The following is a 17,701-nucleotide window of genomic DNA, read 5'->3' on the forward strand; positions in this document are numbered from 1 at the left end:
CACACGGAACAGTGTTTTTTTTCATCCTGGAATTAAGTGCAAAATGTGATGACTGTCAGAAATGAAAAATAAATGATCTAATTGAATGCTTCTATTCACGTACATGGAATTAGTGCTTACCCCTTGTTTGCCATCTGGCTCAGAAGTTCTTTTTTTCACCTAAGGCAGTGGTTTTAAAGTGAGAATGTGTACCTATGAGAGTACACAGAAAAATTATTTTGAAATGTAGAGAGAAAATATTAACATTTTTATTTATGCTGTTTATGCCATTGCTTTATTTGTTTGTATATACATTATACACAACATACACATACAACACATGTACATATGTGCGCTTACATTGCATTCAACACATGTGTATACATAGAAATAAAATGAAGTTATATGCTTGTTCCTCTCCTTTCCTGCTCCTTTCTATTTTCCTGGGCATGTGTTGTCAGAAAGGTTTGATATCTATGATTTAAGGTTTTTTTTTTTTTTTAATTCAAGAGAAAAAAAGACCCAGAAAAGAAAAACAAAAAGCAAAAGAGACAGACAAACCCAAAACAATAACAGTATAGGTTTACAAAACAAGATGATAGGAATTTGACAATGATTGTAATATTGCATATTGTTACCTTCAAGAAGGTTGCTTAGATTACCAGATATAGACATGCAAAATTGATCTAATCATATGAATATTAACTGTGCTTTTCCAAGAACTAATACAATGAGTCGTATAGTCATTTTAGCTATCTTACATGTATATATATAACTTTATATCTTTTTCCTTTTCCCTTCCTTTTTTTCCTTTCCCCTATCCAAGTATGATTTGAGTTGTTAATGTAAAATACTTTCAAAGCAATCTAAAAATATTTAAAAGGTATGTTTGGGTTTTAAAAAGAATATGTCTCAGTGCCAGCTTAAAAGAAACACCTTAATGAAATAAACATAATGCATTATAATTGATGTTTAACAGTGTATACTGGAGTATTTTAGATTGTTTACAAGTAAGCAACTTTCAAAGAACAATCCAAATTACATTTTTCTTAGTGAAATGATACTGATGTCAATAAATGTCTTCTCTGCAGCAGTCCCGTTTGATACTTCCCTCCGAAATTGGTTAAACGTCACTGTTGCAAAGGCCTTGTGCAGTCAGTGCGAGGCCCTCAGCTTCCCTGGTGCTGTCTTTAATACAACACTGACATCTAGAGTCAGCTGTAGTTCATTTGTTGGGAGGTTTTCTCCATTTAACCTTCTGTTTTGGATTTTCTGTATTTCGATGCAGTGTTTATGTTCTTTTCTTTCTTTATTGCTCATTAATCCCTCTTTTTTATTAGTATGTGTTGCTGATAATAAGTACATTCATCATGGGGAATTGGTTACATATATATAGCAAATCTTCATCCTTTTTACTTCCTCTTCCTCTGTCTTCCCTCCTGTGCTCATCTATTCTGTTCTCACTTTTGTTGGTAGCAAGATATAAGTTATTTTGCATATTTTGGCAGGAAAATCCACCATACTGTTGGATTATTATAATACCAAAAAAAATAATTTTTGCTCCATGGTACTTTTCAAAATGAAATTTTCAAACTCAAATTATTGACACTTTTCACTCTCCTTTTTCCCTTCCTTGTTGATTCTAATCTTCTCATCATTTTCACAACTCATAAAGACAGCTCTTCCACTTAAGATTGAGGAATGTGATTTGACTTCCAATCTTCTTCAATATAATATCCATTCCAAAGCTTTATATGTTAAACAAAGCAAACACGATGCATAGTATAAAAGTTCTTCTTTTTTTTTTTGTCTTTTTTGTTTTTATCGGTACCAGGGATCGAACTCACGACTGCTTGCTTGCAAGCAGGCACTTATGCCGCTGAGCTAAATCCCCAGCCCCAAGTTTTTTTTTTTTTTTTTTTTTTTTTAATGCTAAGCTGAAATACTGTTGAAAATGTTAGGCCATTTAGAATTTTCTTGGCAAATTAGGAAAATTTTTTTAGTTGTATTGTGTTGGATTTTTGTATTTTAAAATTTTTGTTAATTTTAGCTTCATTGTTACCCTGCCATCCTTTTTTACAGCGAGCCACAAATGTAATCCATTTACCTTTGATTGTTGTTTTGATGTATGTGGTCTATTCGCAGTTGGATTTTCAGTGGCTCTATGGTCTTTCATAATTGGAAAATGCTCCTCTGTTTTCATAAGTGTTGTCTTTCTCCTGTAGTAGTAAATAACGAGCCATGTTTATGGTTATGTAACCAACGATGCCATCCTCCAAGCAACATATAACCTACTGTGCGGTCTTGTATTCTGGGTTCTGGTATCCTTCCAATAATCCTAAAGGTCAGGTTACTGTTTTTCCTTTATTTAGAGTAGGATGTGGGAAAAGAAAAAATAATTTACTTGTCTAGATGCCATTGTCAAACCGCTGGCCAGTAATTTTAGTTATTTATAGGCCTTCCATAAGGTCTCTTTTTGTTTAAAAGATGTGCTAGCCTCAATAAGAAAAAAGTGTAAACAGGCATTTGTAATTCAGAGTGGTGTCTTGGGTAATTGGGTAATTATCTTTGTGTTTGAATATACACTGAAGGCTGAAATGACTACTTATATGATACTCGCTTTTGGCATAAAATTCTTTTTTAAAAGTTAGAGTAAACTATATTTCATAATTATTATCCTGTTGAATTTGCCTTTTCGATAGTGTCTAAGAAGAAAATATTTTTAGGAAAAAAATATTTTACTAGTATATTGATTTCATTATATTATATTATATTCATTATATTATAATGCATTTTAATATAAATCTGAGAGATCTGATTATACTTTATGGAAACAGTGTATCTGCTCTACTAGTTTTAAATAACATCTTTTTAAAAGACCACTATCAGAATGTATTATAGGTAATACAATATTCTTCTTATCACTTTAACTCCAAATACTAAAGAAATAATTCATTTTTGTAGCATTATTTGCTTCTTTTGAAATGTGAATTCATTTATATTTTTATGGTGTTGCTGGGGAATAGAACCCAGGGCCTCTTACATTGTTAGGTAAGTCTGTCACTGAACTACATCCTCAGCCCTTGGGAATTTACTTTTTGTTTTGTTGATAACAAGAATTGTTTTGGTAATACAATTCACAAATGTGTGCATCATCAACTTAGTATCTTTTCTGCATACAAGATACTGTAAAAAGTAATTTTTGTCCCATAAAAATATTCTTGCATCTATTGAAATCATTAGATGGCCATATGTTTCTGAAAGCTTCCATGTTACTAAACTGTAGCCTGGAATTATTTTATATTGTATCAAATATCTTAGTTATATATTCAAAACAAGTTTTATATAAAAATGCATTTTATGCGGAAATCTTCTTTCAGAGTTTTCCAAGAGAAGGCACTTATTGACAGCTCGTTGACTGCTTAGTTTTTCCAGTGAAGCATGCTTTATATTTGTATTACATCTTTTTGTATTTTATACTTACGGGTTGTTGGCTTGTTTCCACATATCTCTTATGGTATAGTTCTTGAGCAATTTCTTGAAAAATACGCCGAGCACTTCTCTTCTATAAATACAAATGAGAAAAGAATTTGTATGTTGTAGGAGCATAAGTGATGATTGCTGAACATCATCAGAACTTTTTCTTCTTTCACTATTGTCAGTGTAAGAGACTACCACCCCAGCATATCTACACCTGTGGTTAACTCCTTTGTGTTTTGAATACATTAAGTAGAATTTGTAGAAGTAAGCCGCCAAATTGAAATCAGTTGTACTTGAGATTATTATTGAGGTTCTTAGTAGAAGGAGACATTAGTACAGTATCTGTGGTTCAGAAATATATATTCTTTTTTCTTAAAATATTTAAGCTTTGTTTGTTAAAATATTTAAGCTTTAACATAGTTACAAACAGCTACAATTTAAAAAATATTTTACAGCCAGGTGTGGTGGTACATTCCTATAATCCCAGCACTCAGGAGGCTGAGGCAGGAAGATTGTGTCAAATTTGAAACCAACCTGGGCTACAAGGTGAGCTCAAGGCCAGCTTGAACTACATAGTGGGACCCTGTCTCAAAAAGACCAAAAAAAAAAAGAAAGAAAGAAAGAAAAATTTTATGTGTTGGTCTGTACCTTTTGTGAATCTTCTTTTGTTTCTTTGGTTTTTAGAGTGTTAGATTTTGACTGCCAAGAAAAAAGGGAAGGTATAATCATTTTATGCACTCACAACAACTGTGACAGACACCTTATTCAATAAATTTAAACTAACTTAAAATTCAAATGATATACAATGAGGTAATAATTTTCACTACATTTCTAAGGTCCTTTTATTTCTAGATGAATTTAACAATGCAGACTGTTTATTGTAGGGTTTATAATAATTCTAATATAAGTACCCCCTCCTATAGCAAAGATATTCTTTTTTTAGTAACTTTAGGGCTTTCTGAATATTTTAAGGTAGCTTCTAATCTCTTTACTAACCTATTTTTGGTTATACAGATTATTCTTAGGCTTTCATAGATCACAGTAACACTGACTCTCCTTCACTTTCCCATTCCTCATAGCAGAAAGCTGACACAGAAGATGGTGTCTTACTCCCATATGGATTAAAAGAGAAGGCGCTGTAAGCTGTGAACTCTGGTTAATAATTTCATTGATAAAAATGTAGGCCTCTACAGCCTTCTTCTACAGGTGGTGACCCCTGCAGTGGCAGAGGAAGATGTTAATTAGGCAAGCTGTTTCTGAGGCTCACAGTTTGTGGAGAGGTAGAAATTATTTTCCCCTTGGTAATAGTCAAGGCTATACATTCAGTACAGAAACATTTCACTTACTTTGGAGAGAACTCCGAAGATCACACATATGCCAATAATAAAGATTGAGAGCAGGACTAAGAGTGCTATGAAGACACTCTGCAGTTCCTTGCTGAGAAGCTTACTTTCTTCATTATGGAAACAGAAAGAAACAGTCACTGGTGAAGCATATTCTTATGAATATACAGTATCATTAAAGCTAATGTGAATTTAACTTTGTCTATTCATATAAACATTTACTGAGGGTCGGAAAGCTTTCAAGTATATTGATAGATAAAACTAGTTCGTCTGTTCTTTAAAATGTATACCAAAACATTATTCCAAAAATATTATACCAAAAATATTACTCATTAAAAATTAAAAATTCAACTAGCCATCTGTCAGAATGTAAGAATCTCTTTCTTTATGAAGCATGACTTCAGGTTAAACATTTCAAGCCATCATGTTCAAGGGTATTTATAAATTTATTTTGTTAGAAATGCAGTGCAAGTGTCTTAACTTACATAGTTAAGACATTTTTATAAATATTGGTTGATGCTGTTGTTATAACCTTGGAATTGTTACAGCTGTTATAGAGTGCCATCTATAAAAAACCTATAAGGCCATCGATTGAGGATCATAGTGCTTACTGCTTGCTTAAAAGGCATGTTATTGTGATATGTGCTTTTCCTAATAAAGTTCTACAGACAGAATTACTGAATGCATTTTCACATTCTGAATGGTTTTCTCTTGGAAGTGTCTTGTGCTGTATGTAAGGACTAAGTGGTATGCTGTATCTTCCAGCTTCAAGTATCTGATTACATTAGATTTAAAATACAAGTTGATTTAAAATTATCTGTTAAACATATATTCCAACCAAATATGGATGCTTATCCCATTAACTCAGTTTATACAACCTACATTTGATTTGTGAAACGATTAAATTAGAATTTATTTTATTTTTTATTTTTTTTGGTGCCAGGGATTGAACTCAGGACATCACACCTGCCAGGTAGGCATTTATGCCACTGAGCTAAATCCCTGACCCTGTAAACTGAAATTTAAAAGTTTCAGTACTAACCCAGAGCTCTGTAGATAAAGAAGGCAGTTGCCATGTTCATTTTAGGAACTTTCAGTTCTGTTCATAAAGAAGAATCTCTGTAACCTTAATCATTCCAGAAGTCATCATCTCCTTTAATTAACATGTTAAAAAATAGGAGTTCAGGTTTCTAAAAATGTTGTGTGTTTGTTGTAATATTAGTAACTAATATGTATTTATTACTTGCTATATGTGAGGTGTGTGTATTAGCTCACTTCTAATTTATCTTACACATGAGAATAAGCTAAGTTTAAGTGACATGTGAGTATCAAAAGCCCATTAGAACTACAACTATACCCCTAGTAGATAAAAGAGATCATAATATGAGATAGTCTCAGATGCTCAAAAGTCTTGTTTTAAAACTGTGAAGGGCTGATTTTGATATCATTGAAATGATCTCAGGCTTATTGTACCAGATTTCTTTTTCAGAGAAGAGGTTAAAAAAAAAGCAAACCACACACAAATAAGCACATACAAAAATAAGGAGCTACTGCCCTTTTCTTTCTTTTCCCAGAATCATATAAATCATCCTTTATGAAATTTCTTGTTTGTTTTTTTGAGTCAGGGTCTTGCTATGTATTTCAGGCTGACCACAAACTCATGATGAAATTCCTGTGTGCCACACATCTGGCTTGTCCTCCTTTCCCTCTGCTCCTTCCCTTTCCTCTACTTTCTTCTCCTCCCTCCTTCTCTCTTTTTTTTAAAAAAATTTTTTAAGAGGTTGAGTCTTGTTATGTCAACAGGGATAGCCTTGAATTTCTGGCCTCAGTTGATCATTCTGCCTCAGCTTCTCAAATAGGTGGGATTACTTACTTTCTTCGTCTCACACTTCTCAAGGAAATGACTTAGTGAAATTACTGATAGGATTTAGCTAGGTTTGATGTCCTCACTTGAGTGAGGGATTGTCAGAGATGTTAGCAAATTTCAGGAAGCCAGGGCTGTTATTTTCTATTCTCTAATGTCCAGGCAGAATGAGAAGGGTCAGGGTCTACCAGTGGCTTCTCTCCAAATTTATTTGTTTTTCATAATATGTAGTTTTTCTATGCTGAGTTTATTGGCAACTTATGCTTCTCTGCTGTGTTGTTGTAGATGGTACAATTTCCAGCCAGTTCCTGAGAAGACTGATAGTTAAATCCATGTTGAACCTGCTTACTGTAGTATACCCAAAGAAAGAACAGCTGCTACAAGGGCTTGTTTGTGGATGCTGGGCCATGAGGTTGGAGTAGTTCTTGAGTCCAAACATTATGGCAACTTGTGTTCAGATCATACCCTTCATTGGCTAGGATACTAAATTAGCAAATTTATTTCTTAGTTTCTCAATGTGATGTGAAATTTTAAAGATCTGTGCAACATGTAATGATACCCTTAATAAAGACTTAACAGACTGACCTCTTACCACCAGTGTGGTCCCGTGCCCGGTTTGCTTGGCTCTTGGTGCCCCTGTATCAGAAAATGCTATTCCACAGATGTAAATTGCACTGTCATTTGAACTCAGCCTGTTGATAGTGAGAGAAACTTTGTTCTTGTCCAAAACTTTGCTCGTTGTGAATTTATCAGCTTCACTTCTGCATGTTTCCGAGCAGAGGTGCTCAGCTTGGTGAACGCCATATCGAAACCACAGGCTCAGTGGTTGATGTGAAGGGCATCCACTTGTAGAGAAGGTGCATTCTATGGTGACAGCCTTGTGCGTGTAGTCCACCTCTAGGTAACCCGGTTGCTTGACAGAGACAATACAGGACCTTATGGCACCTGGGGAAGGAAGTAGACCAGTGTTTAGCAGGCTCCTTCCTCACATTGTGCTTTTTTCTAGTGTTTTTGGGCTTCAAAAACCCAACCTGCCTTCACACCCACCTTTCCTTTCCTTTCCTTTCCTTTCCTTTCCTTTCCTTTCCTTTCCTTTCCTTTCCTTTCCTTCCCTTCCCTTCCCTTCCCTTCCCTTCCCTTCCCTTCCCTTCCCTTCCCTTCCCTTCCCCTTCCCCTTCCCCTTTCCCTTTCCCTTTCCTCCTTCTCTCTTTCTCTCTCTCTCTCTTTCAGTATAAATAAAGCTATAGAAACAGACACTAGTGGGCCTCACCTGTCCTAACTCTTTATGCTGTGCCATCTGGTTACTTGATAGAGGGTCTAGCAAGAACAGCATGGTTAAACTGAGGTAGTGCCAGAGCTTGAGATAGATGTTCGGAGTCCTGGTATCCTCTTACTGCTTACAAGCTCTCCTTTGATTTTGGGCATATCACGTAGTCTTGGACAGTGTGTTTCCTAGTCTGGACCCCTGCCCTTAGAAGCATTGTGTGTAGCATGGGAAAGTGTGTCAGGCTCTTCATACAAATGTTATTGCTGCTTATTTAGCTCCTGAGCAGGAGTGATTTTTTTTTTTCCTAAGGAGGAGTTAGGATTGCTCATTCATTCATGGCAGTTCACAGTGGTTCCTTTGTGAGCCTAGTGGCCACCGAGGAAACATGATAAAAGGAAAAACATACACCTGTGGAAGTGCAGCCCTGGCATGCTTTCCTTTTAGTTACTGAGCAAAGGCCAGATGAACTAAGTACACCAAAGTAGGCAGATTTGATTTCTTCCTGGCATTCATACATTGCTCTGTAGTCCTTTGTAACTTCTGCCTTATTTGACTAACAATACTGTGATGAAGAGAAGAGTACACACTCGAGTTTGAATCCCAGCTTTGCCAGTTCTAGCTCTGATCTGCATCCCTTTGCTCATCATAGTGGCGCTGGTGTTACTGACCTTATGTGGTTTGTATGAAGTTTAAATGCAACACTCCACTCATAAGGAGGATTCACTTGCCTAAGCCATACTGCATATTTAATAAAAGGTGGTTATTACTGCTGTTTCTCTGCCACTACAATGTCACATACCCATTTCAGAGATAACTGGGGACACTTTTCCACAGGGTGTTCACAGGGCTGGACCTGGACACCCTACCCTACCTAGGGCTCTCTTCACCATGTGGCACTGCTTGGAGCTGGGGCTCCATGTTGACCTTCTTTGTAATCCCACACACCCAAAGCTGGAAAGCCACTCAGAGGCTTATAAATGAGAAGGCCTGCCCAAAATCTTTTTGGGAGCAAAGGAGGTTGTATGTGAACACTACTGGTTGAGACACACTGAAATTTAAGCAGGGTCATAATTTGACTTCTGCCTGGTTGTGTGTTTCCATATGGCCTTATTTGTCTAAGTGCATCCTTTGCTCCTGTAAATGAAATTGAAAAGCAATCCAAGTAGTCTGCTGCTAAGTTTCAAACAGGAGTTCCTTGTCACTGAATGTTTTTCTTAGAGGTCTCCAATCAGGACAGAAGAGGAATTAAAATTAGGACTGTGGCGTTTATGATGTGAATGTGAATTCACCATGTGATAATTTTAGAGTTGGCATAGTTTTAGATGAGCTGGGAGCTTTGTGGTGACATGATATATATAACCAGATGAGGAGAGGAAGTCACTTGGGAAGACCGTTGTGATGGTGGCTGCCAGAGGCCAGCTGGCCGTTCAGCCTGCAGTGCCTGTTAAATACCACCCTTCCTCCTACACAGGCTCAGCCCCTTGGTGGTCTAGAGGAGCACGTTACATTTTACAGTAATGTTTGGGTGGCAGAAATTTGAAGTAGGATTGCACCTGTGAAAATGCAACAAAGTAAAGTGATGTCTCAGTTTCAAATGGTGTTCAAACTGAAGTTTTTAAAAATGAAGCTGATTGTCAAATCTTTCTTTAAAAACTATAGGCAAAGTGAGAAGCATTTGCAGTTTCCTGCTTAGTTTGAGGATGGGAGAAAAGCCCTTGTAGTGGTTTCCTCAGATAGCACAGTCTTATGAGGAAGCATTCTTCCCTCTTCCACCAGTTAAGCAACATTATGCAAAAAGAGAAGCATGAGCAGTGTCACAGCATAGTCAGATCTTGTGAACATTTTCTTTCTTTTTTTTTTTTTCTTCACTACTGGGGCTGGAACCCAGAACTTTTGTACTGAGCAATATTTCCAGCTCTTTTTAAAATTTTTGTTGTTTGTTTTGAGACAGAGTCTTGCTAAGTGCTAAATTGCCTAGGAAAAGCTGGATCCTCTTGCCTCAGCCTCCCAAAGTGGTGGGATTACAGGCATGTGCTACCATGCCTGTCAAAACATTTACTCTTTTGAGTTTTTGTATTCTAGATAATTCACTTTCAAATACTTTCTTCTTGTCCAGAGTAGCTGTCCATCTTCTCTATCTTCCCCCTTTTCCACCTTTGAATAAATGTCTTTTAAAAAAAAAAGTTTTTATGTTCCGTAGGATTTTGTTTTTTTTTTTTTTTTTTTTTTTTGGTCTTTTTGAGATAGGATCTTGATATACACTTTTGGCTGTCCTTGGGCTCACTTTGTAGCCCAGGCTGGTCTTGAATTTGCAACAGTTCTCCTGCCTCAGCCTCCTGAGTGCTAGGATTACAGGCGTGAGACACCATGCCTGGTTTAGGATGGTTAATTAATCAGAGTATATACCAACAATGTTGAGAGTTTATTTTGGTAGAGAGAATAAAAGTCATTTTGCAGTTTTATTTAAACCAACTTAGAAAATTAGAGGGCTAATTTTTATACTTATAAATAACTTCTTATTATAGAAAATTTCAAGTTATGCCAATATAGCCTAGCACAGTGCGCCCTTAACTGGCTTCAGCCCCACCTGGTCTCAGCTCTCCCTCACCACTGCACTCCCTGTGTGGGTAGTGGGTCAGTCCCAGGTATGCCGCCTGCACATCTCTCTGAATACATCTCTAAAGTAAGGCCTTGTCCATAAAATAATACTGATGAAAAGAGTCATAAAAGTTACACACACACACACACACACACACACACACACACATGTATATGAAAAATGGAATATTGCTGAAACTAGAAGCAAGAATCATCGTAGTACTTTTGTCCAAAATAACCACCACTAACAGTTTGGTCTATTTCCTTACAGACAAGAAAAAATAAATTTTAAGAACTTTTGACCTCTTCCCTACCTGTAATTCAAATTTTTGGGGCAAATCTGAGATTATTAGCAACATATTGTAAGAAATACTTTCACAGAGAAAAAAACAAGTAGTCCACATTCTTAAAAATAGACTTTAAGGGATGGCTGTTCTCTCTGAGAGGAGGAGTGGGAGTCTTTGAAATATGTACAATACTTTTTATTTTACAAAAGTCCATATTTTTAGAAACATTACATTTTGAAAGTATTTGTCAGATACTGTACACACATACTGTGTAGAATGTGTTTCCCTTTATGAGAATTGTTACCAACTAGCACATGTGATTGAAAGGATGTTTTCATCTTCTTTGGTGAGATGTTCTCTAAAGCAGTTGAAGGGTACTTTCAAGGTTAATATAAAACTACTTTAGCTATTCTTTATTATCTATTCCTCTGAGGGAAAAAGAAACATCACTTTAGACAATTTGTATAATGTTATACATTTAAAAATTATTCAGTAGGCATTTAAAATATAAACGCTTTAGGCAAAAAAGCAGCAGCTAAATAAATTGAAGGAAAAAAAGCAGCCTTACCTATATAAAATAGAAGTAGGTTGATTTCCAGACGGAGAACAGACTGGCTTCTGTTCACAATCCCCATTTCTGTGTGTGTGTTTCAAGGGTGTATTTGAAAAAAGAGCTGGCTTTTTTTTTTTTTTTCTTTTTAAAAGTCCTTTCTTTTTTAAGAAAGGAAAACCAGAGAGGAACTCTTATTGAGGAACCATAACCAGGAACTTTCTGAAATTGTGTAAAGATGGTTTGTAACAGTTTTGACATTTAAAGTTGAGATTTCTAAATCAGTATGTATGTTGTTTTCATGGATTTAGGTTAGATGTTTTGAGTGAGGTTTTGTTTTACACATAGCAGATTTGTCCAGGAAGGAGTGATGTTTAACTGGTAGTATATAAATTTCTAGAGCAGTAGAGTGGTGAGTCCCGTCCCCTCATTCTGAGCCTCACTCTGAGCCAGTTACTGTTAGCGGTCATGCAGAGGCAGCAGAAGGAGCGTCTTGCGGTAGGACTGTGAGAATTAGCAACCAGTGCATCCTAACGTGTAGGCATACATTGGCTATCATTAACCAGGTGTGCCCTAGTTTTGAATTCCATTCTTTTAAAATAAAAATTGTCATTTTTATTAGTACATGATTGCAGTATACAGTTGTATTTGTTTATTGAGACAGGATCTCATTAATTTATCCAGACTAAACTCAAACTTGTGATTCTCTTGCCTTAGTATCCTGAGTAGCTGGACCTGCAGGTGTGCACTGCCACATCTGACTCTAAGCTTCTTCCCTTTTTAATGTGCTGTGGGGGTGCTCTCTGCTGTGGATCCTTGTCACCCCTCTACTCCCCCTCTCGGCACCAGCAGTCATGTTTTTTGTAAGCAGCAAGAACTGACTCAGGCTGATTTAAGCAGAAAGAAACTTGTGGGCAGGTTATAGCGGTAGCTTCCTGAGTTTCTGCAGGTCTGGAGAACCGCAGGTAGAGGTCACAACCAGGAAGAATGGCGTCATGCTGTAAAACTGGTAGAGTGTTGCGCCACCAAGCACGAGGTAGCACTCCCAGCCACTTGATCTCACCCCGCTGCTCTGCCCCCAGGAGAACGGCCTCTTGCCTTGTTTCTGAGGGTCACTAGTGCTTCATTCTAAGCTTCAGGGTTGTGTGCAGTGCTGTGCTGCAAGAAAGGCTGGGGAGGTGCTTCCCCAGACTTTACTTTTTAGATGAAATTTTGTCTAGGAAGGATCCCAGGCATGGAGAGAAGGTTTAGTACTGGGTCACTGAAAACAATGAACAAAATTTTCACAATAGCTTTATACTCTTGGCCTCTGCTGATTGTATATTTTCTCATTCACAGAAAGCTATTCTAGGTCTAAATTTAGTAATACACTTAAAGATACAGTATGTGTATTTTTTTACATCACTAATGGATCTAAAAGCATCCCTAAATTTCAGTGTATGATTGTATGTGTGTGTGTATGTATGTAGTCAGCACTTGGTTTATATGTAACTTGAAAATCTTTTCTGGTTCCTTTATTCTCTAGGTAACTGATACTCATAGGTTTGAGAGAGACTTTGGTCCGTATTTTAAGAAATGCTGTGAGCTGAATGTGGTGGCACACATCTGTAATCCCAGCACTTGGGAGGCTGAGGCAGGAGGATTACCATTAGTTCAAGGCCAGCTTGAACTATGTGATGAGACTCTGTCTCAAACCAACCAACTAACCAACCAAGAAATGCTATGACTCCTTCATTTTAGTTTTCTACCTACTTCTGGCCTTAGAGCTTAATTTTTATGACATTATTCTGAAAAGTTAGGGAATAGGTCACACTCTCTTGAAAAACACACTGATGATCTGTTTTTAGAAACTAAAATTCAGGTAGATGTGGTGGTACATGTTTATAATCTCAGCACTCTGTGAGGCTGAAGTAGGAGGACTGTGGGTTTGAACCCCACTCTGGGTGGCTTCCAAGATCCTGTCTTAAAGTAAAAACTAAAAAAGAGCTGTTAGTGTAGCTCAGTGTGAGAAGCTGAGTTCAATCCCCAGTACCTTAGTCAGTCAATAAAAACAATCTTTCATGAGCCTGTTTCTATTTTCAGCCTGATGAATCTCTCTGGGTAATAAATTGTGTAAGTTTAATGCATCAAGGTGCTTTCTTGTGTTTCTCAAAACCCTCTTTGAAATATTACATGTTACTCTGATTCAATTCTTGTTTTGACCAGCTTTCTAAATCCATTAACTACTATAAATCCCAGGCAGTTTAAAGGAGCGCCCCATGCCAAATTCATCAGAGAAGATGACTGTTAGTTTTGCACACAGACAATCTTGGGGTTGTTTGTGTTTGTGCTTTCATCCTCAGTAACCTCAGGCCTGTGGGCAGTTGTTTAGCCTTCACAGGAGATGGGAAGAACGCAGGAGATGACTCCTTAAAGTGCTAGTGCCTGAACATAACGAACTCCTGTCCCTTGTAAGTAATTTGTTTGTTCAAGAATTTAACCTAATGTTTTAAATTTGTTTTAGTAGGTGGCAAGTGGGAAAAACCATCAGAAATTTTGGAAATCAAGGGACAGAATTGGGAAGAACAAGTGAATAGCCTGCCTGAAGTGTTCAGAAAAGCCGGCTTTGTCATTGAAGCTTTCACCCGACTGCCGTACTTGTGTGAAGGCGACATGTATAATGACTACTATGTTCTGGATGATGCTGTCTTTGTTCTCAAGCCAGTATAAACATGTGGAGACCAAAGTCTTCAGAGTCCACCCTCAGTATCCGCCCTCCAGCAGAGGGTCTGCGTTCACAGTTATGTGATGGGCGGACCTTTGGGAACTGCCATTCTAAATATCCTGTAGGAATTTAAAAAGCCAAAATACTAATTATTTCTTTGTAGTGTGTAAAAGGATTGTTTTTAAAAAATCAAATACCCAACTCTGTGGATTTTTATTAACTCTGAGTAAAGACTCAGAGTCATACTCCAATGCAGGTCACACTTCAATTATGACGGAAAATATTTTTTATACTTCATTGCAGTAAGAACTCATTCCCAAAGCAATAGTCATGGCTTCATGGAATCAATACATGGATTGTTTTTAATAAAATGAAGACTGGCAATAAAGTTATCCACTCAGTTCCAAATATTGGTTATGAGATATAGCCACTGATACTCTTCCATGTTTAGAAACTCTTTCTGTTGTTATTCAAGAAAATGTTTTTAATCATGCTAATAAACCTTTTTGGAGATGACTTCAGCATCATTTTTGAGTTACTTACCATAAGGCTTTCCTAGCATTTTTTGCTTTGGCTTTGGGAGTACCCAAGGAGTAGCAGCTTGTGGAAGACAGCTTGGCTGTGTGGTGAAGAAAGGCCTCAGATTGAGAGGGAATCTAAATTGCTATGAACGCCAGGCCATCTGGATACCCCTAAAACAGCAGCCCATTCAGATGCCATATTTCAGGGAGCACTTTCACGCTCCAGTCGGTGTCACTTTGAGAAATGCTAGCTTACTTTCTACACTCCTGTTTTTCTGGATAGTCTCAGGTTACTAGAATTGAAACATTGTGTTTAATCTACTAACAGTGCAAACAAAAAATGTTTTTAACATGTTCACAATGGGGACAGAATTTGTATATGTTGCTGTCAGGTGGCTCTGAACCTGTGGTGGTACATGCATGACTGTCCCACTAGGCGATATGGGACAGTTGCATTGGATAATCCTGATGGGACAGTCAGTCGTGTGTACTGCTGGTGGTTCAAGTTGGTGGAAATGTGTTAATTCAATGTCTTTCTCTACAGCTGTATACTTCTTCCCTAGAATCTGGTTGTTTCCCAAATCCTTAGCTGTGTTTATTATTTGCCAAGAATATTGTTTGCTAAAGACCGTGTCAGACATGCATTATATGTGCCTCCAACCATAAACCCAGAAATGTAGCAATAGGGGAACTCTTAATAAGATTAGTGACCATTGTGGATATTCTAAAGAGCAAAGCACTTAGCCCAGAATCTAAAGTCTCTGTAATAACAGATGCCAATTTGAGATTGGGGATAGTGCCAGTGTGTTATTCTCACAACTTTAGTTCTTTCTTCATACAGATGTTTCATTAAGTATTCTCACTTATATACTCAGAGCAGTCATCAAATTAACAAATACACTGCAACCTGGTCATAAAGGAGATACAAAGGCTTTACAAGAGCTACTTCATTATTCATTAAGGCAGGCATTCCCACATCCTTACATCATTATCTTCTGTTACTGCATAGTCATAATAAAAGTTGAGTAATGTGATTTGTATAAAATTGTTACTGGTGTGTTCTAATAATCTCTGCCAAAGGAATTCAAAAAAGTCTAAATATTTGGCAACGTAGATTATAAAGATAGAGGAAGTAAGTAAACTTAATATTGTTCTTTTTTGCTGCTTTACAAACTTTCATAATCAGGCATTTTTTGTTTAACATTTTCAGACAAAAGGAATATTGTTCAAAGAGGCAGGTTGCCCTGAAATGCCTCACAAAGTTTTAAATTAATAATATTGATGATCATTTAAAGACAAGATGCCATATTTTTAACCACCACAAGGCAGAGAAAGCAATATATTTATGCATTTTAAAGAAAAAATATTTCCTTTTGAGGTTCTCTGAAAACCACTTTATTAAAAGTGCTATTTGTTAAAATTGAAATCAAACACATTGTTCTTGAATGTCCTGGTGTCCCCACTCCACTAGATGGCAGTGTTGATTACTGCCCCCCCCCCCCAAGCAATTGGGACTTCGCCACCGCTAAAGTACAATAAAACTGCTTCTTTGTCTGTGCCATTCCTGTGTAAGTGCTTCATATCAAGTAAAGGCTGAACTGGAGAAGTCAAGAAGAACTCCATCTGTGGTCAAAGCCAGCTAACCACTTGACCTTGAAGGTCAGTGGAGAAAGGAAATGCAAGCTGCACCTGCAATTTTTGGCTCCTTGCACCTGCATTCTAAACCCTTAGAGTATTCAAACTACTGATTTTAGAGAAGGGAGGGGAGGAAGATACAATGCCTTAGTTATTTCTCCCTTGAGTGGCGTAGTTTGAACCACTCCTGCATTTCAGACCATCCTCCCCCATCTTCAGTCTTTATATGGTTGACTTTTAACAGAAGATGAACTGAATTGGGAACTAAGTAAAACAGCTGTTTCTGGTCATGTAAGTAAAGCCTTGTTTTCACTTAGTTCTGATTATAGTAGTATTAGTAGCTTTGTAATGAAGGAAGATGTTTTCATCAATTGCATCCATAATTTGGTTACTGAAAGAGGTGTTCCATGATCTTTTCTGTAACAATGATAACAATAATCACAGGTTTGGGGGTGGAGTGTGTGTGTGTGTGTGTGTGTGTGTGTGTGTGTGGTAGAGTGCTTGCCTAGCATGCTGAAGGCCCTAGGGTTTGATCCCTAGTACTTTGGAGGTCTGGGGTGGGGTGGGATTAATCATGGGCTTCCCGTGACAGTAGTGACCTGTCATGTTGGTGCAGATGGCGAATTACCTTACATCTCATGTATCCTTATTATAGCTTGAAGATAGAACATTTGTTGGCCCCTTCAGGGGGCCAAGGGAGATTTTCGCAGGTGAGATCCCAATGTTAAAAAACGTGTGCAAGATACCAGCAACAACAGCAGGAAATATGGAGCAGAGCAGAGCACCAAAAGGAGTGTGCAAGAGAGCCACCTGCTTTATTGTGTAATGCATCTTTATTGTATAATTCTTATACAGCTTGTTATCTCATGTTAACATTCTTACATAGTGCTGTAGCGAGTGCATGCATGTTTACCTATGTGAAGTCATGGTTACATAACTATCCCACTGTGGGCCTGTGCCAGACAAGTGAGTGCGAGTCGTCATGTGTTAGACACCCTGGAGCTTTGAAGCAGCCTGAGTGGATCCCCGCAACACTGAATCAGAGTGGCTTGGGAATCCACAAAGCACAAATTCTGGCTCATAATTAACTGAAACAACAAGGCTACTCCAAGCTTGTAACTCACTTAACAAAGGTAGAAAACAATAGGGGAAATTCACAATGTATCCACACTGAGACATTTGCAATTTAAATGAAAAAAATATACCCAGGAGTAAAAGAACTGATAGTGCAATATAAATTTTAGCAGTCTGCCTATTTGCAACTAGAGGATAATAAGATGATAGGTAAGATACATAACCATGATTATAGATAACTTCACATATCCTGTAGCTGTATAGGCATTTATATTTTGCATTCATATTTGCTACTTTATCAATTCTTCCAGAATGTGTTGTTGGTCTTCTACATAGGAATTTATTCTTTAGTTATATCATTTTAACTTTTTTAAAAAATTTTATTTTGAAAGTAGTAAA

General features: G+C 37.2%; 2 protein-coding genes across 7 annotated transcripts in view; one reads left to right on the forward strand and one right to left on the reverse strand.

Annotated features, from left to right (window-relative positions):
- The window catches only part of Mettl9 (methyltransferase 9, His-X-His N1(pi)-histidine), a 44,072-nt gene extending 29,484 nt beyond the window's left edge, over nucleotides 1–14,588 (forward strand). For 2 of the 5 annotated variants that reach the window (XM_005007533.4, XM_063226654.1), the window contains one exon: nucleotides 13,872–14,588. In XM_005007533.4, the coding sequence (XP_005007590.2) occupies nucleotides 13,872–14,077 (206 nt within the window). In that variant the 3' untranslated portion in view covers nucleotides 14,078–14,588. The remainder of the gene's footprint in view (nucleotides 1–13,871) is intronic. The other 3 variants (XM_063226656.1, XM_063226655.1, XM_003477811.5) reach the window with 3 other exon arrangements.
- Igsf6 (immunoglobulin superfamily member 6) lies at nucleotides 227–11,536 on the reverse strand. Of its 2 annotated transcripts, none has more exons than XM_003477812.4 (6): nucleotides 11,387–11,536; nucleotides 7,252–7,611; nucleotides 4,806–4,912; nucleotides 4,108–4,158; nucleotides 3,464–3,544; nucleotides 227–2,198 (listed from the first exon to the last, which is right to left on the reverse strand). In XM_003477812.4, exons 1-6 carry the CDS (start codon nucleotides 11,451–11,453, stop codon nucleotides 2,142–2,144), a joined length of 723 nt encoding a protein of 240 aa, XP_003477860.1. In that variant the 5' UTR covers nucleotides 11,454–11,536; the 3' UTR covers nucleotides 227–2,141. The 2 variants fall into 2 exon arrangements, with proteins under 2 accessions (XP_003477860.1, XP_012997554.1); XM_013142100.3 differs by having other exon boundaries at nucleotides 227–2,341.
- Nucleotides 14,589–17,701: the final 3,113 nt, after the last annotated feature.

The sequence above is a fragment of the Cavia porcellus genome, unplaced genomic scaffold, assembly GCF_034190915.1.
Source record: "Cavia porcellus strain 051 isolate PalLab524CR breed Dunkin Hartley unplaced genomic scaffold, mCavPor4.1 scaffold_16, whole genome shotgun sequence".
Taxonomy (NCBI): domain Eukaryota; kingdom Metazoa; phylum Chordata; class Mammalia; order Rodentia; family Caviidae; genus Cavia; species Cavia porcellus.